Genomic DNA, 27,704 nt, shown 5'->3' on the forward strand with positions numbered 1-27,704 from the left:
TGACACTTTTTAACAAAACATTAGTTAAGAAGTCTTCATATATGTAAATAATTCAGAATATAGTATATTTAAACAAAGAACTGCAGACCAAAATGTCCTTTAATATGAAGGCCTCTTCTGTGATCTATAAAAGCTGTTTGTGTAGATCAGTGATGTCAGTCATGAAGGGCCACAAACCTATAAAGATTAGCATTCACCACATTCAGAAAAAGGTAATTAGCTGATAGGTTAAATCAGGTGCTAAACTAGAAGGGATGTAAAACTCTGCTATGTGGTGGTCCCCTGGATTCAAACAAAGTTGCTGAGTTTCTCTTGAGCAAGTGTAAGACGGTCAATGCGGATCTGTATGTCAACGCGGCGTCTGCTGACATCGGATTCTTCTCGCAAGGCATCGGCCACGTTGGTACCATCCATTAAACCCAGCATTTCACTGCACAGCAGCTGAGCAGATTCCTTAAGCATGAAGTATCTGATCAGCATGGGCACCTGGTCAGCCAAGCGCTGCACCACGATCTGTCAGGAAAGGGAAAAAATCTCTACCACAGTTTCTAGGTTTTAAGGTAAATGTATAATAGATATGTATTTTTCTTATCTCTTGTACTTGTAAAATATTAAATATTTAGTAGCTCAGGGTTGCCCACAATGATGTACTACTAGCACAGCACCACATTCAGGCAAAAGTCTACATTTGAAGATAGAAAGCAATATAGTACAAAATCAGGTTAACATGAACTATTTGTGAAAACATCTCATCTCATCTCATCTCATCTCATCTCATCTCATCTCATCTCATCTCATCTCATTATCTGTAGCTGCTTTATCCTGTTCTACAGGGTCGCAGGCAAGCTGGAGCCTATCCCAGCTGACTACGGGCGAAAGGCGGGGTACACCCTGGACAAGTCGCCAGGTCATCACAGGGCTGACACATAGGCCAAGTTTACATTAGACCGTATCTGTCTCGTTTTCTTCGCGGATGCACTGTCCGTTTACATTAAAACGCCTGGAAATGCCGGGAAACGGGAATCCACCAGGGTCCACGTATTCAATCCAGATCGTGTCTGGTCCGGTGCTGTGTAAACATTGAGAATACGCGGATACGCTGTGCTGAGCTCTAGCTGGCATCGTCATTGGACAACGTCACTGTGACATCCACCTTCCTGATTCGCTGGCGTTGGTCATGTGACGCGACTGCTGAAAAACGGCGCGGACTTCCGCCTTGTATCACCTTTCATTAAAGAGTATAAAAGTATGAAAATACTGCAAATACTGATGCAAATACTGCCCATTGTGTAGTTATGATTGTCTTTAGGCTTGCCATCCTTCCACTTGCAAGTGGTAAGTGACACGCATGCCCAATATGCACTAGGATCACACACACAGCGGCTCAGTCCCGAATCACTGCTTGTGCACTTCACTCGCGTGCTCTGTGAGCTGCGCAGGGCCGGAGTGCGCATCCTCCAGAGGGCACTTGCTGTTCAGGGCGGAGTGATTTGGAGCGCAGGATGCCTGCGGAGCCGAGCGTATCCGTGTATTGGCATTGCTGTGTGCACACGAATCGTGTATTGGCGTTGCTGTGTGCACGCTAATCGTTTTAAAAACGTTAATCTGATGATCCGCTGATACGGTCTAATGTAAACCCCACCATAGACACAGACAACCATTCACACTCACATTCACACCTACGGTCAATTTAGAGTCACCAGTTAACCTAACCTGCATGTCTTTGGACTGTGGGGGAAACCGGAGCACCCGGAGGAAACCCACGCGGACACGGGGAGAACATGCAAACTCCGCACAGAAAGGCCCTCGCCGGCCACGGTGCTCAAACCTGGACCTTCTTGCTGTGAGGTGACAGCGCTAACCACTACACCACCGTAATAATTAAAAATGTCTTAATATTAGAATTTTTAGACAACATATTTGATTAATGTATTATACATTTCCTACTCTTGAACTATAATAATAATAATAATAATAATAATGAAGCATAAATAAAATGTACTTTTGGACTGCTGTACAGTGGGGCAAAAAAGTATTTAGTCAGCCACCAATTGTGCAAGTTCTCCCACTTAACAAGATGAGAGAGGCCTGTAATTTTGATCATAGGTACACTTCAACTATGAGAGACAGAATGGGGGGAAAGAATCCAGGAAATCACATTGTAGGATTTTTTATGAATTAATTGGTAAATTCCTCGGTAAAATAAGTATTTGGTCACCTACAAACAAGCAAGATTTCTGGCTCTCATAGACCTGTAACAACTTCTTTAAGAGGCTCCTCTGTCCTCCACTCGTTACCTGTATTAATGGCACCTGTTTGAACTCGTTATCAGTATAAAAGACACCTGTCCACAACCTCAAACAGTCACACTCCAAACTCCACTATGGCCAAGACCAAAGAGCTGTCAAAGGACACCAGAAACAAAATTGTAGACCTGCACCAGGCTGGGAAGACTGAATCTGCAATAGGTAAGCAGCTTGGTGTGAAGAAATCAACTGTGGGAGCAATTATTAGAAAATGGAAGACATACAAGACCACTGATAATCTCCCTCGATCTGGGGCTCCATGCAAGATCTCACCCCGTGGGGTCAAAATGATCACAAGAACGGTGAGCAAAAATCCCAGAACCACACGGGGGGACCAAGTGAATGACCTGCAGAGAGCTGGGACCAAAGTAATAAAGGCTACCATCAGTAACACACTACGCCGCCAGGGACTCAAATCCTGCAGTGCCAGACGTGTCCCCCTGCTTAAGCCAGTACATGTCCAGGCCCGTCTGAAGTTTGCTAGAGAGCATTTGGATGATCCAGAAGAGGATTGGGAGAATGTCATATGGTCAGATGAAACCAAAATAGAACTTTTTGGTAAAAACTCAACTTGTCGTTTTTGGAGGAGAAAGAATGCTGAGTTGCATCCAAAGAACACCATACCTACTGTGAAGCATGGGGGTGGAAACATCATGCTTTGGGGCTGATTTTCTGCAAAGGGACCAGGACGACTGATCCGTGTAAAGGAAAGAATGAATGGGGCCATGTATCGTGAGATTTTGAGTGAAAACCTCCTTCCATCAGCAAGGGCATTGAAGATGAAACGTAGCTGGGTCTTTCAGCATGACAATGATCCCAAACACACTGCCCGGGCAACGAAGGAGTGGCTTCGTAAGAAGCATTTCAAGGTCCTGGAGTGGCCTAGCCAGTCTCCAGATCTCAACCCCATAGAAAATCTTTGGAGGGAGTTGAAAGTCCGTGTTGCCCAGAGACAGCCCCAAAACATCACTGCTCTAGAGGAGATCTGCATGGAGGAATGGGCCAAAATACCAGCAACAGTGTGTGAAAACCTTGTGAAGACTTACAGAAAACATTTGACCTCTGTCATTGCCAACAAAGGGTATATAACAAAGTATTGAGATGAACTTTTGTTATTAACCAAATACTTATTTTCCACCATAATTTGCAAATAAATTCTTTAAAAATCAGACAATGTGATTTTCTCTCTCATAGTTGAGGTATACCTATGATGAAAATTACAGGCCTCTCTCATCTTTTTAAGTGGGAGAACTTGCACAATTGGTGACTGACTAAATACTTTTTTGCCCCACTGTATATAGTCCATTAACCACTTAACTACACCTCGTAATAAGCCCGCAGCATTTCAGGATATTTCTTTCTGTTGTCAAACCCAGCAAAGTTTTCTTCTGAAGCCTTTTGTCCGTCAGTAGAGTGAGTCTCATTCAAGGTCTTGAAGTAGATGCCATCTTGAGTGTAAACGAGTTGCTCCATCTCAAACTGCTCCAAGATCCTCTGCTCCACCTTTTCTTCCTGTTTTGACTGAATGTTGTCTATCTTGTTCTGGGATATTATAATAATTATGTGATTACAGAGCTTCACAATGATTGGCTTAAACTGTTTCCGAAATATATCACACTTTAAGGATACAAATGCTTTAAAACATAAAAATAATATTTACTGTTGCAACAAACTGGAGGAAAGGGTAGTTGAGGAAACAGGTTTTGGACACATCTGAAAACTGTTTCTGAATGGTGTCTGTAACATACAATAAAGAGTATGCAATCACAGAATTACTACATTCACCAATGCCTTGTTTTCTTGTGTCCTTTAAAAGGCATTATGAAACATACTGCATTTTTTTCTTATTCACTTAAAGAGAGAGAAAAAAAGAGAAACTGTTGAGGCAAATTGCTGTATTATAATAGTAATAAAATTTACATTAATGCCATTTTAGCAGACACTCTTAAGCAGGGCAATGTACAACATACCCAGAGCAGCCTGGGGGTTAGGTGCCTTGCTCAGAGGCACTTCAGCTATTCCTGCTGGTCCAGGGAATCAAACCAGCAACTTTTTGGTCCCAAACCTGCTTCTCTAACCATTAAGTCATGGCTTCACTCACTTTGGTTGTGCTCTCACTGAATAGTTTTAACTAGTGGTGATAACAGTAACTCTGCTTTGTCCCAGGCCACATCTCACCATCCTAATGTTGATTATTTCCCAGTATTTCATTCCCTATGTAAAATACACTGTTGTGGTGAATTTCTACAAATAGAACTATCTGGTCTGATGTCATCTTCCCAGACAGTGTTTAGAGACATTCAAAAGTACACTGCATGTACGGCATAAGTAATGAATATTTCTGTACATGCCAAAAATGGCTACATATGTTCTATGAGTGAAGGTACAGATACTATTCTAAATGTTATTTGATCTAAATCAGATATTCCCATTCCCAAATTTGTGCTTGAAAGTAGAGCCCTGCACTCCCGTGGGACTCCCGTGGGAGTCCCGTGGGAGTCCCGTGGGACCCGCGGGACCCGACGCAAAGCAGTGCGGCGAGGGACAAATTTTGAAAGCTCATTGCGGGCGCGGGCGGGAGGGGGAGTGTACAATGCGGGAGCGGGCGGGAGAGGTGATAAGCTGCAGTCCCGCTAACTAAAAACGTGTTTAAAATAAAATTTATAAATTATTAATTTGGGCGGCATGGTGGTGTAGTGGTTAGCACTGTCGCCTCACAGTAAGAAGGTCCAGGTTCGAGCCCCGTGGCCGGCAAGGGCCTTTCTGTGCGGAGTTTGCATGTTCTCCCCGTGTCCGCGTGGGTTTCCTCCGGGTGCTCCAGTTTCCCCCACAGTCCAAAGACATGCAGGTTAGGTTAACTGGTGACTCTAAATTGACCGTAGGTGTGAATGTGAGTGTGAATGGTTGTCTGTGTCTATGTGTCAGCCCTGTGATGACCTGGTGACTTGTCCAGGGTGTACCCCGCCTTTCGCCCGTAGTCAGCTGGGATAGGCTCCAGCTTGCCTGCGACCCTGTAGAAGGATAAAGCGGCTAGAGATAATGAGAGAGAAATTATTAATTTATATCTATCATATATAATTTCTGCTGGATATTTTATTTGGCATTAATAAAAACATTTTAAGATGCCTAAATTTGCGGATGTGGTCTAATCTTGCGTACGTTTCCGATTCCTTTCCGCTCTTCCGTGTTTGACATCTCCGATTATGGCAGAAGAGCAGAGCTCCTCTAGTGAAGCTCACAGTGCTTCAGAAGTAAGTGCTGCTTTAAAAAGAGGTACATTTACCGTTAAAAAGTCAAGAGTCCTGAAATCAGACATTTGGAAGTCGTTCTCATTCGTGTACTCGTGTGAGAGAAATAACGCGAACGTCTGCATCATGCGGGATTTGCGGGCGGGAGCGGGACAAAATATGGCAGGCGCGGGTGGGAGCGGGACTGAAAATCATAATTCTTTGCGGGAGCAGGCGGGAGCGGGACTGCACAATGCGGGAGCAGGCGGGAGCGGGACTGAAAATTCTGTCCCGTGCAGACCTCTACTTCAAAGCTCTTGTTGCAATATACTGTATATTAGTTATGTAAACCACTGCATGATAAAAACACAATTTGGGAAAATGATTTCTTGGTAATGAATTATCAGGTGATTTTTTTTCGTGTGAGAGAAATAACGCGAACGTCTGCATCATGCGGGATTTGCGGGTGGGAGCGGGACAAAATATGGCAGGTGCGGGCGGGAGCGGGACTGAAAATCATAATTCTTTGCGGGAGCAGGCGGGAGCGGGACTGCACAATGCGGGAGCGGGACTGAAAATTCTGTCCCGCGCAGACCTCTACTTGAAAGCTCTTGTTGCAATATACTGTATATTAATTATGTAAACCACTGCATGATAAAAACACAATTTGGGAAAATGATTTCTTGGTAATGAATTATCAGGTGATTTTTTTTATAGTTAATGCGTTGTATGTTCCATGTATCTTTCAGATAAATGCTGATAAATAAATAAATTTAAATAAATACAAATAAATACAAGGTGGGTTACTGGCGCCTTAAAACCATTTGCTTCAGGCAGATAGAGCTCTTTAGCCTGGGAGGGCAGTCTATCTAGTGGAAGGAGCCCTTACTTCAAACCTCCGCTGCCTTGTGGCCATATCCCCACATGGAAAAGGCTATGGAAATAAGTCCAGAAAGAAAATCCAGAGTGGAGACCCAAAGGTGGTGGGTTGTCATTTTTGACTTCCTTCCAGCAACTCCTACAGCCTAGCTGGCCCCAATGGTAATGCCTTGCATTCCATTGGACCTTGCTGGTGTGGACGAGAGGGGGGCCTTGATGACTGGGCAACATTAGACCTCCATACATCCTGCCCAGGCCTGCAACCTGGAGAGGTCATTTCAGTTTCATGATCAGTGAAAGCACAACATGGAAGACAGCAGTATGGGTTATAAGTCTATGCTCAATTGGCATAATAATAATAATAATAATAATAATAATAATAATAATAATAATAAGTTCAACTTATATAGCACCTTTCAAGAAACCCAAGGACGCTTTACAATTATAGACAAAGAAAAAAATAATAATAAAAATAATAAATAAATAAATGAAGAAATAATAAAAAATAAAAGTAAAAAGTCCACCAAGTAGGGGTCAGGATGTAATTCCAGTGGTGTAGCAGCCACAGTCCCACCAAAAGGCACATGAAAACGAGTCCCACATCTCCAGCACAGCCGCCGTGACGCCGTCAGCCACATAGCTCAAACACCACGCCGTGGATCCACAAAGCGAGCACAGAAGCTCCGCCACGCAGAGTGCTGGTGTGTCCCAAACCGCCTGCACAGCCGCCGCGACGCCACCGAGCAACATCGCTCGGATTATCACGCCAAGCGTTAAAGCACAGAGCGCTGGACAACCACGAATGTTAAATAAGCAGCGAGCTCGCTGAAGTCCATAGCTGGGAGCACAGGCATCACCCACAATGAACCAATGCCTAGAGGGAACCAACGCCCAAAACTGGGTCCGGAGCTACACCACAACCAGCAGACAAAACACTCACACAAACATCAAACTACACAAACACACAGAAAAAATAAATAAATAAAATGAAAATTGAAAAAAAAAATTAAATTAAAAAAAGCTCTGGTGAGAAGCGGCAGCCAGAATGCGCATGACGTACTCTCAACTGGAAACAGAAACGAAAAAAAAAAAGAGCTGGAGGCATAAGAGCCGGAGGCCATGGGTTGTCTTCAATGGTGGGAGGGATGATCACATCCCATTGGTCAAATGCCGCCTGCCTCAAGCTGGGCAGCCCCCAGTCAGTAAGGTGTTGACCCTTCACAATCTGCGTGTGTCAGTGGGTGTCTGGAGCTTAGAACCTCTTGTTCAACAAGCAGATCATTAAAACAATGCACCAGGCAAAAATCAAAAGAAAACAAAGACTCCAGCTCTTCGTATTGCAAGCTGGAATGTGCACACAATATGTACTGGACTGTCAGATGACCTCCAAAAAATAGACGATGCCCACAAGACTGCAGTGATTGATTGCAAGCCGTGCAGACTGCACATTGACATTGCAGCTCTACAAGAGATCCAACTCCCAGACAACAGATCACAGAGGGAGACAAACTATACTTTCTTCTTGCAAGGAAAAGTGCAGAGGAAACCAGAGAACATGGTGTTGGTTTTGACATTAGAAACACCTTGCTCCACATGATTGAACCTCCAATGGGTGGCAATGAGAGAATCCTCACCCTATGCCTCTTTACACAGGAGAGTGTCGCAAACCGTGCTTGTATTTACACATCAACACTAATAGCCACACCTGAAGTCAAAGACCAGTTTTACAAACATCTAGACAGCGCCATCAAAAGAATCTCAGCAACTGAGCATATCTTTTTTCTGGGTGACTTTAATGCAAGGGTGGGTGCAGACCACGAATATTGGCCAAATGCATTAGATCCTCATGACATTGGGAAAATGAATGAGAATGGCCAGAGGCTCCTGGAGCTATGTTATCACAACCTATGTGTTATGAACACCTACTTCCAGAACAAGGCATGCCACAAAGCATCTTGGAGACACTCTAGGTTGAACCAGTGGCACCAGCTAGACTTGATTATTACCAGACACGAGCCTCTAAACAATGTCTGCAACACCAGAGCATACCACAGTGCCGATTGCAACACTGACCACTCTCTGATTGTCTCAAAGGCAAAGCTTATGCTAAAGAAACTCTACCATTCCAAGAAGAAATGTCAGCTGAAAATTAACATTAGCAGGACTGCTTACCCAGACAAAAATCTGGAGTTCATAGAATGACTTAAGGAGTCTTTGACCAGCAACCAATCACTTGGTAGATGGAAGTCTCTTCAGGACACTATCTATAACACTGCAGTCAAGATGTATGGCAACATAAACCATAAGAATCATGACTGGTTTGAAGCTAACATCTGTGTTAGAACCTGTCATTGATGCCAAGCATAGTACATTGATCAGTTACAAGTGTGTCCCTAGTCATCAAAACATTCAAGCACTGAAAGCTGCTCACAACAAGGCCTAGCAAACTGCACGTCACTGTAAATATCTACGGCTTCATCTTGCAGATAACATCCAGTGTGCTTCAGACTCTGGTAACACCAGGAGCATGCATGAGGGTATCAAGCAAGCAACAGGCAAAACAACTAGGAAGACTGTGCCCCTGAAAGCTAAAACAGGGGAGGTGATTACTGATAGAAACATGCAAATGGGTTGATGGGTTGAACCAGGGGTTCCCAAACTTTTCCATGCCAAGGCCCCCCAAACAGCATTAGCTTCTGGCTGGGGACCCCCTTTGCAAACCCACAGACAATGCTACAAAATATGTAAAGAAACATCAACTTTTAGAAAGTTTTCTCTTACTTTTATTCAATAGTCAATAATTGTTACATTTGTTTAGCATAAGAATATTATTAACTAACATGTTTTCAACACAAATATTTTCGCACTGAACAATAAACTGTATAACCTCCTGTAGTACCTGATTCAACTTGTTATCCATCCTTTTTGCGATCAGTGCCTTGCGATGGAGCATGCAGTGTGTGGCCACTACATGTGGGGCCTTCTGCTTAATGAGAGCGGTCACTCCACTGATCTTCCTGGTCATTGCCGCGGCTCCATCCGAACACACCCCCACACAACGGGTCCAGTCCAATCCGTTAGACTCGATGTAATCATCCAAAACTTGAAAAATGTCTTTCCCAGTAGTTCTTCTTTCAAGTGCTTTACAAAATAATATTTCCTCCACAAATCTTTCCTGTGAAATAAATCTGATGTACACAAGCAGTTGGGCCTCATTGGATAAATCTGTGCTCTCATCCAGCTGAAGTGCGAAGTATTCGCTGGCTCTCACCTGCTCCAACAGCTGAGCAGATACATCTTGAGCCATGTCACCAATCCGTCAGCTCAAGGTGTTATCAGAGAGTGGGACAGCATCGATTTTTTTGGCAGCATCCTCACCAAGCAATTCTCGGACAATGTCTTTGGTGGCTGGTAAAATCAAATCTTCTCCAATTGAGTGAGGTTTTTTAGCATGAGCAATGTGGTACGAGGCTAAAAAATGATGCCTTCAGGGCCAGCTTGGGGACACTAGCTTGCTGGGTGAATGCAGCAGATTGTCTGACCAAATGCTCTTCTTTGCGTCTGAAGAAATCTACTGTTTTTTCGGCATCTGTCGGATGTTTTTGTACCAAGTGACGCTGAAGTTTCGAAGGTTTTAAGCACTCCTTTGACAGGGTCTCCAGACAGATGACGCATTTCGGGCAATCATGGCCATTTTTCTGTATGGCTGTAAAGCCATACTTAATGTATGCTGCCTCATATTTTCGGATTTTAGTTGGCCAGGACTTCTTAGTTTTTTTTGCAGCAGTGTCCTGCACAGCAGGGCTGTTGGTTTGTTCCTTCGGTCTCTTCTTCAAAAACCTGTCCATTTTGCGCTAGCGATACACTAGCTTGAGGAGCAAAGCAGCTTGATAAATGGCGCAAACCACAACATCACAGGCAATCGGAGAGATGAGCATGGCAAACAACATTTCGATATGATGTATTATTATTAATAATTATATTTTATAATAATGATTAAAAAACTAATTACAATATATTTAATAATAATTATTTTAAAAAAGTATATTTTTTTCGCAATTTTTTTGTTATCGTCCCTCCAACTTTCTGAGGCCCCCCTAGTGGCCCCTGGTGGCCCCCCAGGGGGCCGCGGCCCCCACTTTGAAAACCACTGGGTTGAACATTACCTGGACCTCTACTCCAGAGAAAACTCAGTCTCTCAAGAAGCTCTTGATAACATTGAGGACCTTCCTGTCTTGGAGCAATTGGACTCAGAACCCACCATGGAAGAGCTTAGCAAAGCCACTGATGCCCTATTCAGTGGCAAAGTGCCAGGCAAGGATGGTATACCACCTGAGATTATCAAATGTGGAAAACCAGCCCTACTGGAACCACTTCATGAACTCTTGCATCTTTGTTGGAGAGAAGGCAAGATACCTCAGGACATACGCAATGCAAAAATAGTCACCCTGTACAAAAACAAGGGTGACCGCAGTGATTGTAACAACTATCGGGGTATCTCCCTGCTGAACATAGTTGGCAAAGTCTTTGCTCGTGTGGTCTTGACATGTCTCCAAGTCTTCGCTGAACGCATCTACCCAGAATCTCAGTGCGGTTTTAGGGCTAAGAGATCCACAGTAGATATGATTTTCTCTGTTCGGCAACTCCAGGAAAAATGTTGAGAACAACAGATGCCATTATACATCACCTTCATCGACCTCACAAAGGCATTTGATCTTGTGAGTAGGAAAGGCCTGTTCCAACTGCTGAAGAAGATTGGCTGCCCTCCACAGTTACTCAGCATCATCACCTCTTTTCACAAAGACATGCAGGGTGTAGTCAGCTATGATGGAAGATTTCAGAGCCCTTCACAATCCAGAGTGATGTAAAACAAGGTTGTATACTTGCACCAACTCTGTTCAGCATCTTCTTGTTGTTGTTTGACTTCTCATTCAAACACTTATCACAGGGTGTGCATTTACACACTCGAAATGACCAAAGGCTATTTAACTTGGCTAGATTGAGGGCCAAGACAAAAGTGCTTATCAGAGAAATGTTGTTTGCTGATGACATTGCCCTGACCTTGCAGATGGAAGAGGGTCTACAAGTCCTGATCAACAAGTTTGACCATACCTGCAAAGAGTTTGGGCTAACTATTAGTATCAAGAATACCAGTGTCATGGGCCAGGATGTCCCTGCACCACCATCAATCAGAACTGACAATGAAGTGCTTGAAGTCACCAATCACTTCACTTATCTGGGCTGTATCATCACCAATAACCTGTCTCTTGCCAGAGAAATTGGCAAACACATTGTGAAAGCCACAGGAGTGTAGGCCAAACTGAGCAAGAGAGTGTGTGAAAACAACCAGCTAACCTTAAAACACCAGAATCAAAGTTTACCAGACATACAGTCTAAGTACCCTGCTTTACAGCAGCGAAGCTTGGACTACTCATGCCAGACAGGAGAACTGCCTGGAAAGCTTTCACATTGCCTACGATGGATCCTCGGCATTATATGCTGAGACAAAGTCAGCATGTGTACTGTATGCAGGACGGCTGCATTCCAAAGGACATCATATACGGAGAGCTGGCCACAGGACACCGCCCAGTAGACCGCCTAGCACTGTGCTTCAAAGATGTCTGCAAGCGCGATATGAAACTTACAACTTACAAACTTACAATTGACCCAGACAACTGGGAACTACTTGCTGATGACTGCAGATGCTGGCAGCACACTATATATGAAGGTCTCAAAAGAAGCGAAGAAAAACTGGACCAAAAGTCAGAGGAAAGAAGACAATTCAGGAAGCAGAGACAGCAAAGACAGCAAACTCAGGTCCCCAGTCTGCACTCAAAGTTCATCTGCAACTTGTGTGGAAAAGATCACGCAAGAATTGGACTGCTGAGTCATTCCAGACACTGCTTTCAACAGGACTGACTACTACTATGGTGCTACCATTATCTTGGAAGATAGAAGGATGCCTATATAAATACTTTTAAATAGAGTTGTTTATACTATTGGTCTGTGACACTTTTTGAAATTTGAAGAATGAAAGTTGTGAAGTTTAAATGTTGAAAATTTACCTCTGATGACTCTGAGTGTGTTAATGGCTGGTCCTGTTAGCTGGACCACAAGCTTCTGCATCACCATTTCAAAAACTTTGTAGTCACTGAAACCAGGAAGCTCTCGTCCTCTGTGCTTCAGATCATATTCATTCACCACATCCTGGACGATTTTGTGATCTGTATTGAATTTAAAACAATAGAAAAAGATTTGACCAAAAATCAACTTCTCTATCAGTTCCAGTAAATAAGCCTTCTTTACTTGGAGTTTCCACAAGGCTTATTTTAGCTGCTCTAGACTAATACTAGCCAATGTTAATACAAGTTCTGCTATGTCATAGTTCTTTCCATAGGAACAATGTGCTTTTTTAAAAAAATATACCTTGGCCCTTGAAAATTATTAAAATCATTTGGCATGGCTTCTGCATATGAACTATGTACTCACATGATTCTTTTGTGTTGTCAAGATGGTCTTTCCAGTTTTTGAATTCAGACCGAAGCAGTACAAACAAGTTGTCATTGTTGACCACTTCTCCAGAGGCCAAGCGGTTGATCTTATCATTAAATTTCGTCAGGGTCTGAAACAACAAGCAAACATGAACTAGATTTAGGCAGACTGGAATAGTGTTCTGAATTAAAAAAGAAAGAAAGAAAGTTACACACATCAATAAAAAAGGTCTTCCTCTTCTGTGGGTCCAGTGGTGGGCCAGCTTCACACTGACTCAGCTCTTTTTTCAAGCTCCACAGATGTTTCTTTACCTCCTCTGAGATCAGAGGTAATGATTTCTAAAATAGATAGATAGATAGATAGATAGATAGATAGATAGATAGATAGATAGATAGATAGATAGATAGATAGATAGATAGATAGATAGATAGATAGATAGATAGATATTGGAAAAACCATAATTAATTACCTAATATTTGGTCACACAGCATTTAGCAAGTATGCCCATTACATTCAACATGTAGCTCTAGTGATTCTAGGCCTGTATTTTCCCACAAAATTCCACAAGTGATTTCTATTGTAGCTCAGAGTTATGCAGTGTCACATGTTCATGTAAAAGACAATTCCACAGCTTGACTTACACATCCATAACACAGCATCAGCAGTGATGTAATGGTATATGTGAACAGTCACGGGTGTAATGATCATGAATGAGGTAAATTTGTTACTCTATAATCCGAGCTATAGATATTAGATTTTAGCCCTACCATCTAATATAATGACCAGCTGTCATGTGTCATATAGCATCCCTCTGGAGTACTCAATCTTTCTGTGGCAGTTTCATTGACTGCCTTTTCTGATTTTCTGAATATAATGCCAAACTGTTCTTACTTACATTGAAACATAATAATAAATAATAGTATAAAATATGTAAAAGAATAGAAACATACTTTGATGTGATCAACCAGGTCTTGAGTCAGTTTGGTGGCAAGACACTGAATAGTTGCTTTCTCCTCATACAACAGGCAGCTGACAATAAAAAATTACAGTAAATTCTCAGTTATCACAAGTTGGTCAAATGTCAAAAATAACACAGTAGATCTTTATACCTGAAGTATTCATGACGTCTGAAGAATTCCCTCTCTACTTGAGTGGCCTCCGACAGAGAGATCTTATCATCAATTTGCTTTTGTCCACGACATTTAACAATGACATATCCTTTGCTTAAGGGAATGACTTGATTTCGGACTATGTCCAATACATTCTTCTCTGTTCCCTTGTCTATAAGGTCTGGCTTTGTAAGAATAGCTGTTAGAAAATAAATTAAAAATAAATGAATAAATAAATAAATTTTTAGTTGTAGTGGATTAATGAAAATTGGCGTTATAGCAAGAGCTTCCCGCAGAGCGAAGCTCCATGTTTAAGAGAATATAATAATGCACTGATGATTTTTGATGGCTTTTGTGACTGTATGATGTCCATATGTATGTACGTACGAACAATGTACTTGTACCACCACAGGGTACCTGATCATAAGTGCAAGGCAAAATATCTCATATACACTTGACCACTGGACTATGAAATTTGAATATTTATTTATTTCATGGACGGATTTTTTTTTTTTGGCGGCACGCTGGTGTAGTGGTTAGTGCTGTCGCCTCACAGCAAGAAGGTCTGGGTTCGAGCCCCGTGGCTGACGAGGGCCTTTCTGTGTGGAGTTTGCATGTTCTCCCCGTGTCTGTGTGGGTTTCTTCCGGGTGCTCCGGTTTCCCCCACAGTCCAGAGACATGCAGGTTAGGTTAACTGGTGACTCTAAATTGACCGTAGGTGTGAATGTGAGTGTGAATGGTTGTCTGTGTCTATGTGTCAGCCCTGTGATGACCTGGCGACTTGTCCAGGGTGTACCCCACCTTTCGCCCATAGTCAGCTGGGATAGGCTCCAGCTTGCCTGCGACCCTGTAGAACAGGATAAAGCGGCTAGAGATAATGAGATGAGATGAGACGGATTTTTATCCACCACTTATTTTTAATTGCCATTTAAAAAAATAATATGAAATGATTTATTAACACATTTTACAGAAAATATTCACAACAGTTTCAGTTTTTCTTCACATACTTTCAAGATGATATCTCATCTCATCTCATTATCTCTAGTTGCTTTATCCTGTTCTACAGGGTTGCAGGCAAGCTGGAGCTAGCCTGGCTAACGCGACTTCAAAGCTCTCCGAGCATTTGGTCTGGCCAAGCTATTAAGCCAAACCGTTTCCCAGAACCCGTGGTTGACCCGCCTCCCTGAAATGCCTCAGTTTGCTACTGGTCGAAGCCAGAAAAGGCTGTGACGAAGCTTAAACCAATCACATCACTCTTTCCTCTGACGTATGCGACGCGACGGGGCTAACTGGTAGATTAAACTCTTACCGAAGCCAGTCGGGAGCAAGGCAAAAACGTCCTTCCTTTCAATAAATACCTCCTGGGCTGCTCTTTGCTCCATTTTCAATGAGAACTTCCCGTTGAATGCTTTCAATACAGCATCTACCGCTGTGTTAAAGGCTTGCCGCTGCTCCATGTTCGTGATGTGAATGAAGCGCTTCCGGCATAGATTCTGGAAACAATCTATGGCTTCCGGTCGCAGTTCTACTACATCACTGCCTTGAACACGCCTCTACCCAGGGCCGTTGGAGATGCTCAAAGTTGATTGGTTCCCGATTTTTCGGGAGCTTGGAAATGCTGTAGATAGCCTGCCTGGCCAGACTAAGCTCGGAACAGGCCCTCGTGTTGCGTCACGCTTAGGATGGGCGGGCCCAGGCTAAGCTGGAGCCTGTCCCAGCTGACTACGGGCGAAAGGCGGGGTACACCCTGGACAAGTCACCAGGTCATCACAGGGCTGACACATAGACACCCATTCACACTCACATTCACACCTACGGTCAATTTAGAGTCACCAGTTAACCTAACCTGCATGTCTTTGGACTGTGGGGGAAACCAGAGCACCTGGAGGAAACCCACGCGGACACGGGGAGAACATGCAAACTCCGCACAGAAAGGCCCTCGTCGGCCACGGGGCTCGAACCCGGACCTTCTTGCTGTGAGGCGACAGCGCTAACCACTACACCACCGTGCCGCCCCTGCATCCAGCTCACTAACAAAATTAGTTTTGAGTGTTTTTGCTACTTTTGGTTTTCGTACTTATAAGCTTAGTACTAAAATACGTCTTTTATCTTGCTTTCTTACAATCACAAAGATACCGCAGAAAAAAGTCCATAACCATTTTGGAATTGCTTGAGGAAAAGTTGCAACGAAATGGTGAGCTATCACATTTTATCCTTTGAAATTGCAATGTGAGAATTCTCGATGCCTGCGAATGAATTAAGCTTACTCAAGCTTAACTTTCAAGTCTTGTAAAGAAACTGGATTATTTCAGCTTATTTGTTGATATTATTTTATTCAGGTTGATTTGGTGTCCTTGCAAATATTTTGCTCATACTCTCATCAGGAGCTCTGCTTTTAGGTAGTGTATATACACTATATTGCCAAAAGTATTTGCTCACCTGCCTTGACTCACATATGAGCTTAAGTGGCATCCCATTCCTAATCCATAGGGTTCAATATGACGTCGGTCCACCCTTTGCAGCTAGAACAGCTTCAACTCTTCTGGGAAGCCTGTCCACAAGGTTTAGGAGTGTGTTTATGGCCATTCTTCCAGAAGCGCATTTGTGAGGTCACACACTGATGTTGGACGAGAAGGCCTGGCTCTCAGTCTCTGCTCTAATTCATCCCAAAGGTGTTCTATCGGGTTGAGGTCAGGACTCTGTGCAGACCAGTCAAGTTCATCCACACCAGACTCTGCCATCCATGTCTTTATGGACCTTGCTTTGTGCACTGGTGCACAGTCATGTTGGAAGAGGAAGGGGCCAGCTCCAAACTGCAAAAACTGTCTGCATGCCTAGGTGCTTGATTTTATACACCTGTGGCCATGGAAGTGATTGGAACACCTGATTCCGATAATTTGGATGGGTGAGCAAATACTTTTGGCAATATAGTGTGTGTGTGTATATATATATATATATATATATATATATATATATATATATATATATATATATATATATCACATTTTAGTCTATTTGTTTTCATCAAGATTTAGTTAGTGGGACTCAAATATAATTTTCGTCAAAGTTTTACTCATAATTTTCACAGGAAGTTTCATGATTCTTGGAAAAGGTGCCCTGTAAAAAATGTGCTTTAAGGTGGGCTATTAGGGGAGGGGTATTGGCAGATGTTTATTTTTCTTTTATTTTGAAATGCAACTGGTGTTGTTGCTATGTGGACATTATGTGGAGTTAACCATGACCCTGTTACTGTTTTTCTCGTTATCAAGTGAAGATGGCATTTTGTACACTGTGATGGTGATAAAAACAACTTTCAAATAAAGATATTACTTTGTTCGGACCAACGCCATGTTTGTGTGTGTCCTGACTCATAAGCCTGTTAGAATCCATGAGCATTGTGAAAGCCATGCGAGCGGTTGAGTGAGCAAGTCTCATGAGCTGGAGTCCCTCGCTTCCCAATAATGGTCAGGAAAGCAAAACAGGGAAGGTAACATACTGTAATAGATTTTGCTAAAGGATATTTCTTCTGGATTTAAGAATGTCCTTGAGAAGTAAGTTAGGTTGTCTGCCCAAACTGAACCAGCTATTTCGTCTAGTCTTTATTCATCAGAGGATAATGAACAGAGATTTCACTGTAAATATTTTGTCAAATATTTTTTTTCATTTATGTTGCTGTTACAATTTAGTCATAAAACAAAATGTTGTCAACGAATACTTATTGTCAAAATTTTCATTGAAAAAATTAACAATGAGACCATGTAGGAGTATAATAATTATATTATTATTATTATTATTATTATTATTATTATTATTATTATTAGTAGTAGTAGTAGTAGTAGTAGTAATACTACTACTACTACGACTACTACTAATAATAATAATAATGTTGCTGTTTTGTTAATTAGCTTGGTTGACACTTTACCCAATGTCCTTTTTCCTTCAGGATCCACTTCCTGTGCCATTTTCAGAGCTTCTGTTGTTGCTATGTCAACATTACATGGGACCACAACTAAATTTGTAGTTTGATCCTTCTCTATATATTTCCGTATGAGATTTTTGATCTAGACAATAATAAGACAAGCAAAATTACAATTAAATAAAAAGGCCTTAATATGGTTAACAAAATAAGTCAAGTCACAGATTATACTAACCTGATGTCCAATGTCTTCAGGTTGTCCTTTTACAGGAACTCGGGCAATCCCAGGGAGATCAATCAGTGTGAGGTCACACACATCAGGAGCCATGATCTCCAGAGTGATGAGTTCATCACAAATTCCAACACCTTCTCCAGCCAGCTCATTCTGGGCTGTTACAGATATGTAACAAGTGTTATAAAAAATGAAACATATCATTTCATTGAAGCTTTATAAGGCATTATTTGGGCTGTTAAATGTTTTCTTACACAGTTAAAAATAATTATACACATAGTCTAATAGTAGTGTTAGGGTAAAAATCTAGGGGAGCAAACCCCGAAAAAAAACCCCCACCATGCTGGTGGACCATCATATGCACCCTCACCTTAGAGGGTTTCTGCGTCAGAGTTTAGCTCCCCGATTGTCTAGGTTCCCTTGCCATCGGATCAGAAACTTCTCTCCGTAAAGCAGTGTGTGCCTACCGTTGTGCACCGGCAGTCCCACGATAAAGTACTTCACGCACATGGCGTCCGCTGAGTTTTTGAAAAGTCCTTTGGCGATCGGCAAGAGGCAATGGGGACAGGATTGTGAGATCTGGGAGTCCTTAGTCTCAAACTGACACAATAGGCGGCAGAGGTCTGTTTCAGTTGCTCCACTCCTGGACTGGAACAGGGGAGTGGTTCGGCAGCGACCTCTGTGACTGAGCAGCCCTTTTTAGGATCCACTCTGCTCACCCCAGGTTGGGGAAGGGGCTAGAAAAGGTGCCCTAAAAATAGTCCGTTCCATCCTCCCCTGGCTGGGATACCGTGCCTAGCAGGATCACCGTTACTGCGGTCGAAAAACCTATAAGATGAATTTTGGAACATGGAACATACGCACCCTATTAGATGATATTGGAAACTCTGACTGTTCAGAGAGAAGAACTGCTCTTGTATCCAGGGAACTAAGCCGTTTTGGTATTGACATCACTGCTCTTCAGGAAACAAGAAGAGCTGGATCTGGGCAGCTAAAAGAGGTTGGTGGAGGCTATACCTTCTTCTGGCAAGGCAGGCCTGAAGGGCAGCCAAGGCTCCATGGTGTCAGCTTTGCTATCAAAAATGATGTGATTGAGCACCTTACCAAGCTCCCTCAGGGCATAAATGAATGTATTATGACCTTACGCTTACGTCTGTCCAATAACCAGTACGCTTTCATCATCTGTGCTTATGCCCCTACTTTAGATGCTGAAGATGAAGCAAAAGAAGTCTTCTATTCAACCTTAGACTCAATTCTGACTAACACCCATAAAGATGACCAAATTGTTCTCCTTGGTGACTTTAATGCGAGGGTCGGCAGGGATAGCAAGCTTTGGAAGGGTACAATCGGCAGAAACGGGGTGGAAAATGTAATTCCAATGGCTTGCTGCTACTTACCTTGTGCGCCGAGCATCAACTTGTCATTATCAACACTATATTCTGCCAGAGGAACAAGTTCAAAGCAACTTGGCAGCATCCTAGTTCTAAACATTGGCATTTAATTGATTATGCCATAGTTCGTGCGAGTGACCTGAGTGAGGTCAAAATTACAAAGGCGATGGTAAGTGCTGACGATTGCTGGACTGACCATCGACTCATTCGAGTTGCCATGTCCCTCAAGCTACAGCCAAAAAAGCGCAATATGGCAAAGCTGGTGCGCCGAAGGTTTGATGTTGCGAAGCTCGATGATCCAGAGAAATGTGAAGTTTTTCAACTATCACTTCACCAAACCCTTACTTCTGCTGTCGGCAATGATGATGATGCCATAAAATATTGGGAAGACCTTAAGGCAGCGATAATTTCCAGCTGCGAGAATTCCATTGGGTATAGGTCTCGGAAACAACAGGATTGGTTTGATGATAATGACCGAGCAATCACAGAGCTAATATCTGAAAAGAGGAAAGCTTTTACTGATTGGCAGCATGATTCCTCGAATGAGAGCAAAAGAAAAACCTATCATACCATTAGAGCTGAAGTCCAGAGGCGAAGTCGTCGTTTAAAGGACGAGTGGTGGGCAAATAAGGCAAATGAGATTCAAAGCCTTGCTGACAAAGGAGACACCCGCAGCTTATTTAATGCCATTAAGGTGATCTATGGCCCTAACACGTGTGGCGCAGTAGCAGTCAAGGATAGTAACAGGTCTCTCCTGAAAGATGCTAAAAGCATTAACCGTCGCTGGATGGAACACTTCCGAGAGCTTCTGAACCGCGACTCCTCTGTCGATGAGACCATTTATGACAAGATTCAGCAGCTACCTATAAACCAGGAGCTCGGGAGTGAACCCAGGCCCACTGAGATATGAACTGGTATCACACAGGTGAAAAACGGCAAAGCTCCAGGCATCGATGGGATACCTGCTGAGATATTTAAGCATGGAGGGGTTGAGTTAGAACGCTGCATCTACAAGCTTATCCTTCTCATCTGGAAAAGAGAGGAACTACCATCAGACCTACGAGACGCTGATATTGTCAAAGTCTTTAAGAAAGGAGACAAATCTGAATGCGGAAATTATCATGGCATCTCGCTGCTGGCCATCGTAGGCAAAATAATCTCTCGAGTCTTGGCGAACTGTCTCCAACCACATGCCGAAACGTTCCTTCCGGAGTCGCAGTGTGGCTTTCATGCCTCCAGAGGTACCACTGATATGATCTTCATGGCTCGGCAACTTCAAGAAAAATGCTGCGAGCAGCACCAACCTCTTTTTATGGCCTTTATCGACCTATCTAAGGCTTTTGACTCTGTCAACCATGATGCCCTGTGGAGGAACTTAGCCAAATATGGTTGTCCTGAGAAATTTATCACCATTCTCAAACTTCTCCATGATGGCATGGTTGCAAGAGTCCTTGACAACTGCTCCAGTAGTGAACCCTTTGAAGTGCGAACCGGTGTTAAACAAGGCTGTGTGATTGCACTTACACTTTTCTCAATCTTTATATCAACAATCCTTCAGATAATGAAAGATGACCTTCCTGAAGGAGTAGCAATCACCTACCAACTAGACGGGGGCCTATTCAATCTAAGAAGGCTGAAAGCAAAAACCAAGACCTGCACAACTTCCGTTATCAACCTCCAATACGCTGACGACAACTGCGTTTGTGCCACGTCGCAGGAGAACCTCCAGGCTATTCTGAATGCGTTTTGGCAAGCATACCAATGGCTGGGCCTGTCAGTCAATGTGAAAAAGATCGAAATTCTTTTCCAACCTGCGCCAGGTCAAGCGAATGCGCACCCTTCCTTTAGGATCAGTGAGTCTGTCTTGGGAAATGTTGAATCTTTTCCATATCTGGGAAGTTTCCTTTCTGTCAAAGCAAATATCAATGATGAGATCCAGCATCGCCTTCGTGCTGCCAGTTATGCCTTTGGACGAATGCGTGAGAGGGTATTTGAGGAGAGAGGCATACAATCCGAAACCAAGGTGAAGATCTATAAAGCCGTGGTACTATCATCCCTCCTCTATGACTTGGAAACTTGGACCACCTACAGGCGCCATTTAAAAACCCTTGAAAAGTACCATCAGCGCTGTCTGCGCCGCATTCTAGGCATTAGCTGGATGGAATGCCGAACGAATAATATTGTACTAGAGGAAGTTGACTGCAGAAGCATAGAGGCCATGGTAGTTCAAAACCAACTCCGCTGGACAGGGCATGTCGTCAGAATGGATGACACGTGCCTCCCCAAGCAAATTCTTTATGGCAAGCTCAGCTCTGGAGCAAGATCGATAGGAGGGCAGAGGAAGCGTCTCATCTCATCTCATTATCTCTAGCCACTTTATCCTTCTACAGGGTCGCAGGCACGCTGGAGCCTATCCCAGCTGACTACGGGCGAAAGGCGGGGTACACCCTGGACAAGTCACCAGGTCATCACAGGGCTGACACATAGACACAGACAACCATTCACACTCACATTCACACCTACGGTCAATTTAGAGTCACCAGTTAACCTAACCTGCATGTCTTTGGACTGTGGGGGAAACCGGAGCACCCGGAGGAAACCCACACGGACACGGGGAGAACATGCAAACTCCGCACAGAAAGGCCCTTGCCGGCCACGGGGATCGAACCCGGACCTTCTTGCTGTGAGGTGACAGCGCTAACCACTACACCACTATGCCGCCCTCAGAGGAAGCGTTTTAAAGACAATCTTAAGGCCTCTCTGAAAGCCTGTAACATCAGTGTAGACAACTGGGAAGAGCTTGCCTCGGATCGCTCGTGATGGAGAAGAGCGACCCATGAGGGTGTTACCTCCTTTGAACTTGCCAGACGATGCAGGCAAGAGGAGAAGTGCCAAAATCGTAAAGAGTGTGAAAGGGCAACTCCTCCAACCACTTCCTTATTCATCTGTTCAGTGTGCCAGCGACCTTGCGCCTCCTGTATTGGCCTTATGAGCCACCGTAGGGTGCATAAGTAACCCAGTCCTACTAACTCTGTAGACAATCCTACTCATATCAAGGGATTCCTGATATAGGGTAAAAATTGTTGGTAAATGGAAATTTTTTAATCTAATGAGCAAACTTTTGTTGAAACACATTATCACTAGATAGAAATTCTAAAGTAGAACCTGACAGCACAGTTCTTCTTTTAGAACCACAAGAAAGGAATTTTATCTGCATATCTTTATCTTTTTATTCTATTATTCTCACTAATTTTACCAACCTGCCTCAACGTAACCCTCAACCAGTGATGGGTCATCAAACTCAATGAACTGTTCATTGTAAGATATTACGGCTTGCCATTGAACACCACATTTAATCTTCCTCAGCCTTAGCTCCAGTGGACATCTTGTCACAATACCTGAAGTTGAGAAAAGCACATTATATATCAGCTTTTGTTTTCCTACTTCTCCAAATGTCAAACAGACAAGTTTCATCTCCAGTACCTCTGTGTAAAAAAAAAAAATAAATAAATAAAAAAGTGAGAAATGTTGTAGCTTGAATTTTTAACTCAAATGTTTAACTCAGAACAACTGAAACATAACAACTGGTAATATACAGTTGTGGTCAGAAGTTTACATACAGAATGTCATCTTGGATATGAATGTCATGGCACTATTTGGGCTTTCAGTAATTTCTTTGGACTGTTCTTTTTCTGTGGCAGAATGATTATACAGCATACATCTTGAATAAAACAAAACACTAGAATTTGGTGCACAAGTTTTAATTTTCTTTGGGTTTTCTGAAATCAACACAGGGTCAAAATTTACATACAGGCTCAAAAATTTACATATGCTCAATTAAGGCCCAGTCACACAGCCGATCACGCATAAATCACGTATAAATCACGTATAAAGTTGGCTTGTGCGTGATTGTCAGTGGAGAAATTGACCATTTTTTGGGGGTGTGCGTGGTCGAAAATCACTGATTAATTGCGCATGAACTATGTACAAATCACTTACAATCACTTACAAATCACGCACATCAGCGCATAGGGTCAAAAGAGGGACAATTTCTGGTTTTTATTGACGAACACTCCACGCATAAACTGCATATGAACCACGTATAAGCACGCATGAACCGCACACTAGCACTGATGAACGACGCATAGAGCGCGCATGGATCACGCATGGATCACTGGATCAGTGGATATCAGTGAAATGTACGTGTTACTACAGCGAGACATGCGTGATATGTGCGTTATTCGTCAGTGAAAAGTCATCGACGTGCACGGTAGCGGTAAATTTCTTGCGATCAACCACTAACGGTCCACGCATATGTCGCGCATTGTCCGCGTCAGAACTACGGCAAAGGACGCACGAATTATGTTAAACGGCGCACAATCGCGCATACTTGTGCGTGATCAATATTTTTGAGCAGCTCAAAACCTGGAATTGCGCACAAACCCGATTCGTCGAACATCCACTGACAACTACTGATGCTCCATGTCAAAAAAACATGAATTATGCACAGCACTGATGAATCGCGCACGACTCGAAATTTATGCGCAATTCATGCGTAAATCGTAAGTTTTGGCTGTGTGACTGGGCCTTTAGATTATTAATTCAGAGGTGCTGAAACTTCCAAAATGTCTCTTATCTTGCTAAGGCCGAGGTCTCTTAATTTCCTGTTAGTGATCATGATTGACTACAGTTGGTAGCTTCTCTGTGCCTTCATAGAAAGGGTTTGTTTACAGCACTCATTGGATTGACCAACACACAGTAAAATGGGAAAGTCCAAGGAGCTCAGTGCAGATCTGAGAAAGAAGCTCGCAGATATAGACAACTCTGGAATGTCTCTTGGAGCCATTTCTAAACAACTGCAAATTCCAAGATCAGTTCAAGCAATTGTACCCAAGTTATTGTGAGGTGTAGTCACTTTGCCAAGCCACTTTGCTTCAAGAAAACCCAAACTGTCACCCTCGGCTGAAAGGAAATTGGTTTGGATGGTCAGAACCAAACTGGGAACCACCATGGCACAGCCCTGCCATGAACTGGAAGCTGATGGATCACTGTCTATGGTTCAAATCACCATGGACTAAGAGGCTGCTATCCAAGAAATAACCCCCTGCTTCAAAATTGACACCTTCAAGCTTAACTAAAGTTTAAAGCTGACTAAACAGACAAAGAAAAAAAGCCTTCTGGAGGATAGCTGTATGGTCACATGAGACACAGATTGAGTTGTTTGGCCACAATGACCACCATGTACGGAGGGACACTGTACCAGCTGGTGGTGGTGGTAGCAGCATCTGGCTGTTTTGCTGCCAATGGAACTGGTTCATTGCACAAAGTGGATGTAGTAATGAAGAAGGACTACCTCAGAATTCTTCAGCATAAACCATCAGAAACTTGAACGCAACTTGGGCCTTGGGAGTTAGAACAGGACATTGAACCCAAACACACATCAGAGCTGGTTGTGGAGGATAAAGCAGGCTAACATTAAGCTTAAAACAAATCCTGACTCCAACCCTATTGAAAATATATATACCGTGCTTTTAAGTCGAGTCCATGCCAAGAAAAAAAAAAAATTGAACCCTACCAATTCTACCATGAGGAGTCATGAAATATCCAACCAGAATTCTGCCAGATGCTTGTTCATGGTAAACAAAAATGTTTGGTCAAGGTAATCTTGCATAGGGCCATTTTACCCAAATATTAGGTGTGCTGTATGTATATTTCTGACCCTGTTTGTATAATTTTGATCCTATGTTGATTTCAGAAAACCCAAAGAAAATTAAAAAACTTCTGCACCAAATTCTAGTGTTTTTTAAAAGCACATTATATATCAGCTTTTGTTTTCCTTCTTCCCCATGAATGTCAAACAGACAAAATTCATCTTCAGTACCTCTGTGTAAAAAAACAAAAGAAAGAAGTGAGAATGTCATGGCTTGAATTTTTAACTGAAATGTTTAACTCAGAACAACTGAAACAACAACTGGTAATATATGAAATATAATATACTTATTATTCTGTAAGAGAAATAGGAAAACAACCCACCACTCCCTCTGGGTAATGCCACTCCAGATAGTGCTTCCAACACAGAGCTTTTCCCAGAACTCTGATCTCCAATTACAGCTATAGTTGGCAAAGCCAAATCTTCATCAATACCAATCAGTCTCAAGGAGTCAATCAGATCAATATAAGGACGAACTCTCTCCTCTAAATGGCTATGGAAGACCCCTTCCATTGGCTTACTGTGAATAAGTAAAAGGCATTGAGAATACTGTACTGTGAATATGTAAAAGGTAAGTTTTACATATGACAGTCACACAAGCTGATGATTGCTTGATAACCTTAAATTTATACTGACCTGTTTTCACCAGCATAAGCAATGTTTTCATAACTAGCTTGTTCACTCTCCATCATCTAAGAAACAAATTTCATATGTGTTGCTATTGTAGTTTTCCTGATGCTTTTTAGAATAGAAATATTAATCTTGAGTACTATCACCTCATAGAAATTAAGGTATTTTTCTTACCTGGCTGTGTACAGCAACTTGATTTCACAAAGGATGTGAATAAACTGGAAGTGACCCATGTGACTCTATATTTGCACACACACACACACACACACAGACTATAGGCCACACCTTTGGAGAACTGTAAAAAAAAAAAATTGACTATAATAAAAATGTTCCCATTTGTGGAATAAGAAACCAAAGGTGAAACATCTGAATGTCTGGGTTTTCCCTTGTGTCCATTTTGGACTTTCCAAGTTTTAAATAGACCTCTCTCAGTATCAGGAAAATCTCAGGCAACTTTTGTTAAAGCTTTATTCAAAAACTATGAGTAACTCAATCATACAAACAACAGGACCCACTACCAAGAATTGTATCTGTTTCATAATTGATCAACAACTAAAATAACACTTTATAATATATATATATATATATATATATATATATATATATATATATATATATATATATATATATATTTTTAGCTGTTTGGAAAAAGAGAAAAAGTAAAACCCCACCCATTTTTCACTTCACACCTGTTGTCAGGATGTGTGTGTCACTCCTTTTGCCACTAGGGGCGCTACACTGGTGGAGAATGCAGGCAGGAGACAGACTCTGGCACCCAGGCCATGGACCCTGTGGTCTCAAATTCCCCAGGAGTGAGTAGGTCCTGTGAACTACCACCTGCAGCAGCTGAGTAAGAGAGCACTTAGCCAACACTGTCATATTAAACTGTTGAAACACTGTATTGAACCAGTACCCACACTTTCAGTCTTCTCTGTCTCCCCTGCAGGTTTCACCAGGCCAGAGCAGGTCCACAAAGGCAAGGAATTAACACCTGTCCAGCTACAAGAGCTGAGGGAACTGGAAGATCAGTTTAGGGATGTGTTCTCTGCAGAGTCCAGGCAGATTCACCTCCTGCAGCATGATATCAAAACCCCTCCAGGAATAGTCACCCAAAAGTGGCCTTACTGTGACTCAGAGGCCTGCCACTGTTATGGAAATCTGTACCTCAAAAGTAGCCCAAAAATATACTTATCACCCTGGTCACACTATTGGCCCTACTCCAAAAAATGTCATGTCTAAGCTCCTATTAGATCATGTTAGACATTTATCACCAAAAGCACAACATGTCCTAATAGTGTTCATATAGGACTAGCTTGGGTAGTATAATGATTTTCCTGATCTATTTCCAGGTGACCACAGTCACCCAAAGCTTCCCATTTGGCCATATACCGTGTTGCATGCAGATATAGGACCAGATAGGAACTGTTCATAGTTTTTATCCTCTAAATCATCTTGTTGATTGGACTACTAAAAGTTGATAGTTTAAAAGTGTAGTAAGATTCAAGCTGCATGTTGAATGTCAGTCTCACCAGATGCAATGCAAACCCATGTATGTGACATTTTCCATAAACAATTTAAACTTATTTCTAGTAGGCTGCTGTGTCCCAACAGGTAAGAAATGGAGTCATTCAAAATGCTCTCTGAGAAGGCGAAGTCTAACATGTATAGTCAAACATATATATTTTCCTTGTGTGGCTTGATATGTCCTCTTCTGCTGCTATCCATTGTGCTGCTGCAAACAGGAAATTTCCCCATTGTGGGATAATAAAGGTCTTCTTATCTTATCTAGGTGTAATACACAGACTTCTGAAA

At 42.5% G+C, this 27,704-nt stretch overlaps 1 protein-coding gene across 3 annotated transcripts; it reads right to left on the reverse strand.

The window, feature by feature from the left end:
- LOC132866119 (interferon-induced GTP-binding protein Mx1-like) lies at positions 1-26,088 on the reverse strand. 3 transcript variants are annotated; one of them, XM_060898703.1, is made up of 14 exons: positions 26,067-26,088; positions 25,899-25,954; positions 25,586-25,782; positions 22,813-22,950; positions 18,165-18,319; positions 17,936-18,074; positions 14,014-14,212; positions 13,855-13,933; positions 13,120-13,242; positions 12,902-13,034; positions 12,478-12,636; positions 3,967-4,043; positions 3,630-3,848; positions 1-513 (listed from the first exon to the last, which is right to left on the reverse strand). In XM_060898703.1, exons 2-14 carry the CDS (start codon positions 25,952-25,954, stop codon positions 289-291), a joined length of 1,899 nt encoding a protein of 632 aa, XP_060754686.1. In that variant the 5' UTR covers positions 26,067-26,088; the 3' UTR covers positions 1-288. The 3 variants fall into 3 exon arrangements, with proteins under 3 accessions (XP_060754686.1, XP_060754687.1, XP_060754688.1); XM_060898704.1 differs by lacking the exon at positions 22,813-22,950; XM_060898705.1 differs by lacking the exons at positions 17,936-18,074; positions 18,165-18,319.
- Between the last annotated feature and the right edge of the window lie 1,616 nt (positions 26,089-27,704).

This window comes from Neoarius graeffei, chromosome 18 (assembly GCF_027579695.1).
Source record: "Neoarius graeffei isolate fNeoGra1 chromosome 18, fNeoGra1.pri, whole genome shotgun sequence".
NCBI lineage: Eukaryota > Metazoa > Chordata > Actinopteri > Siluriformes > Ariidae > Neoarius > Neoarius graeffei.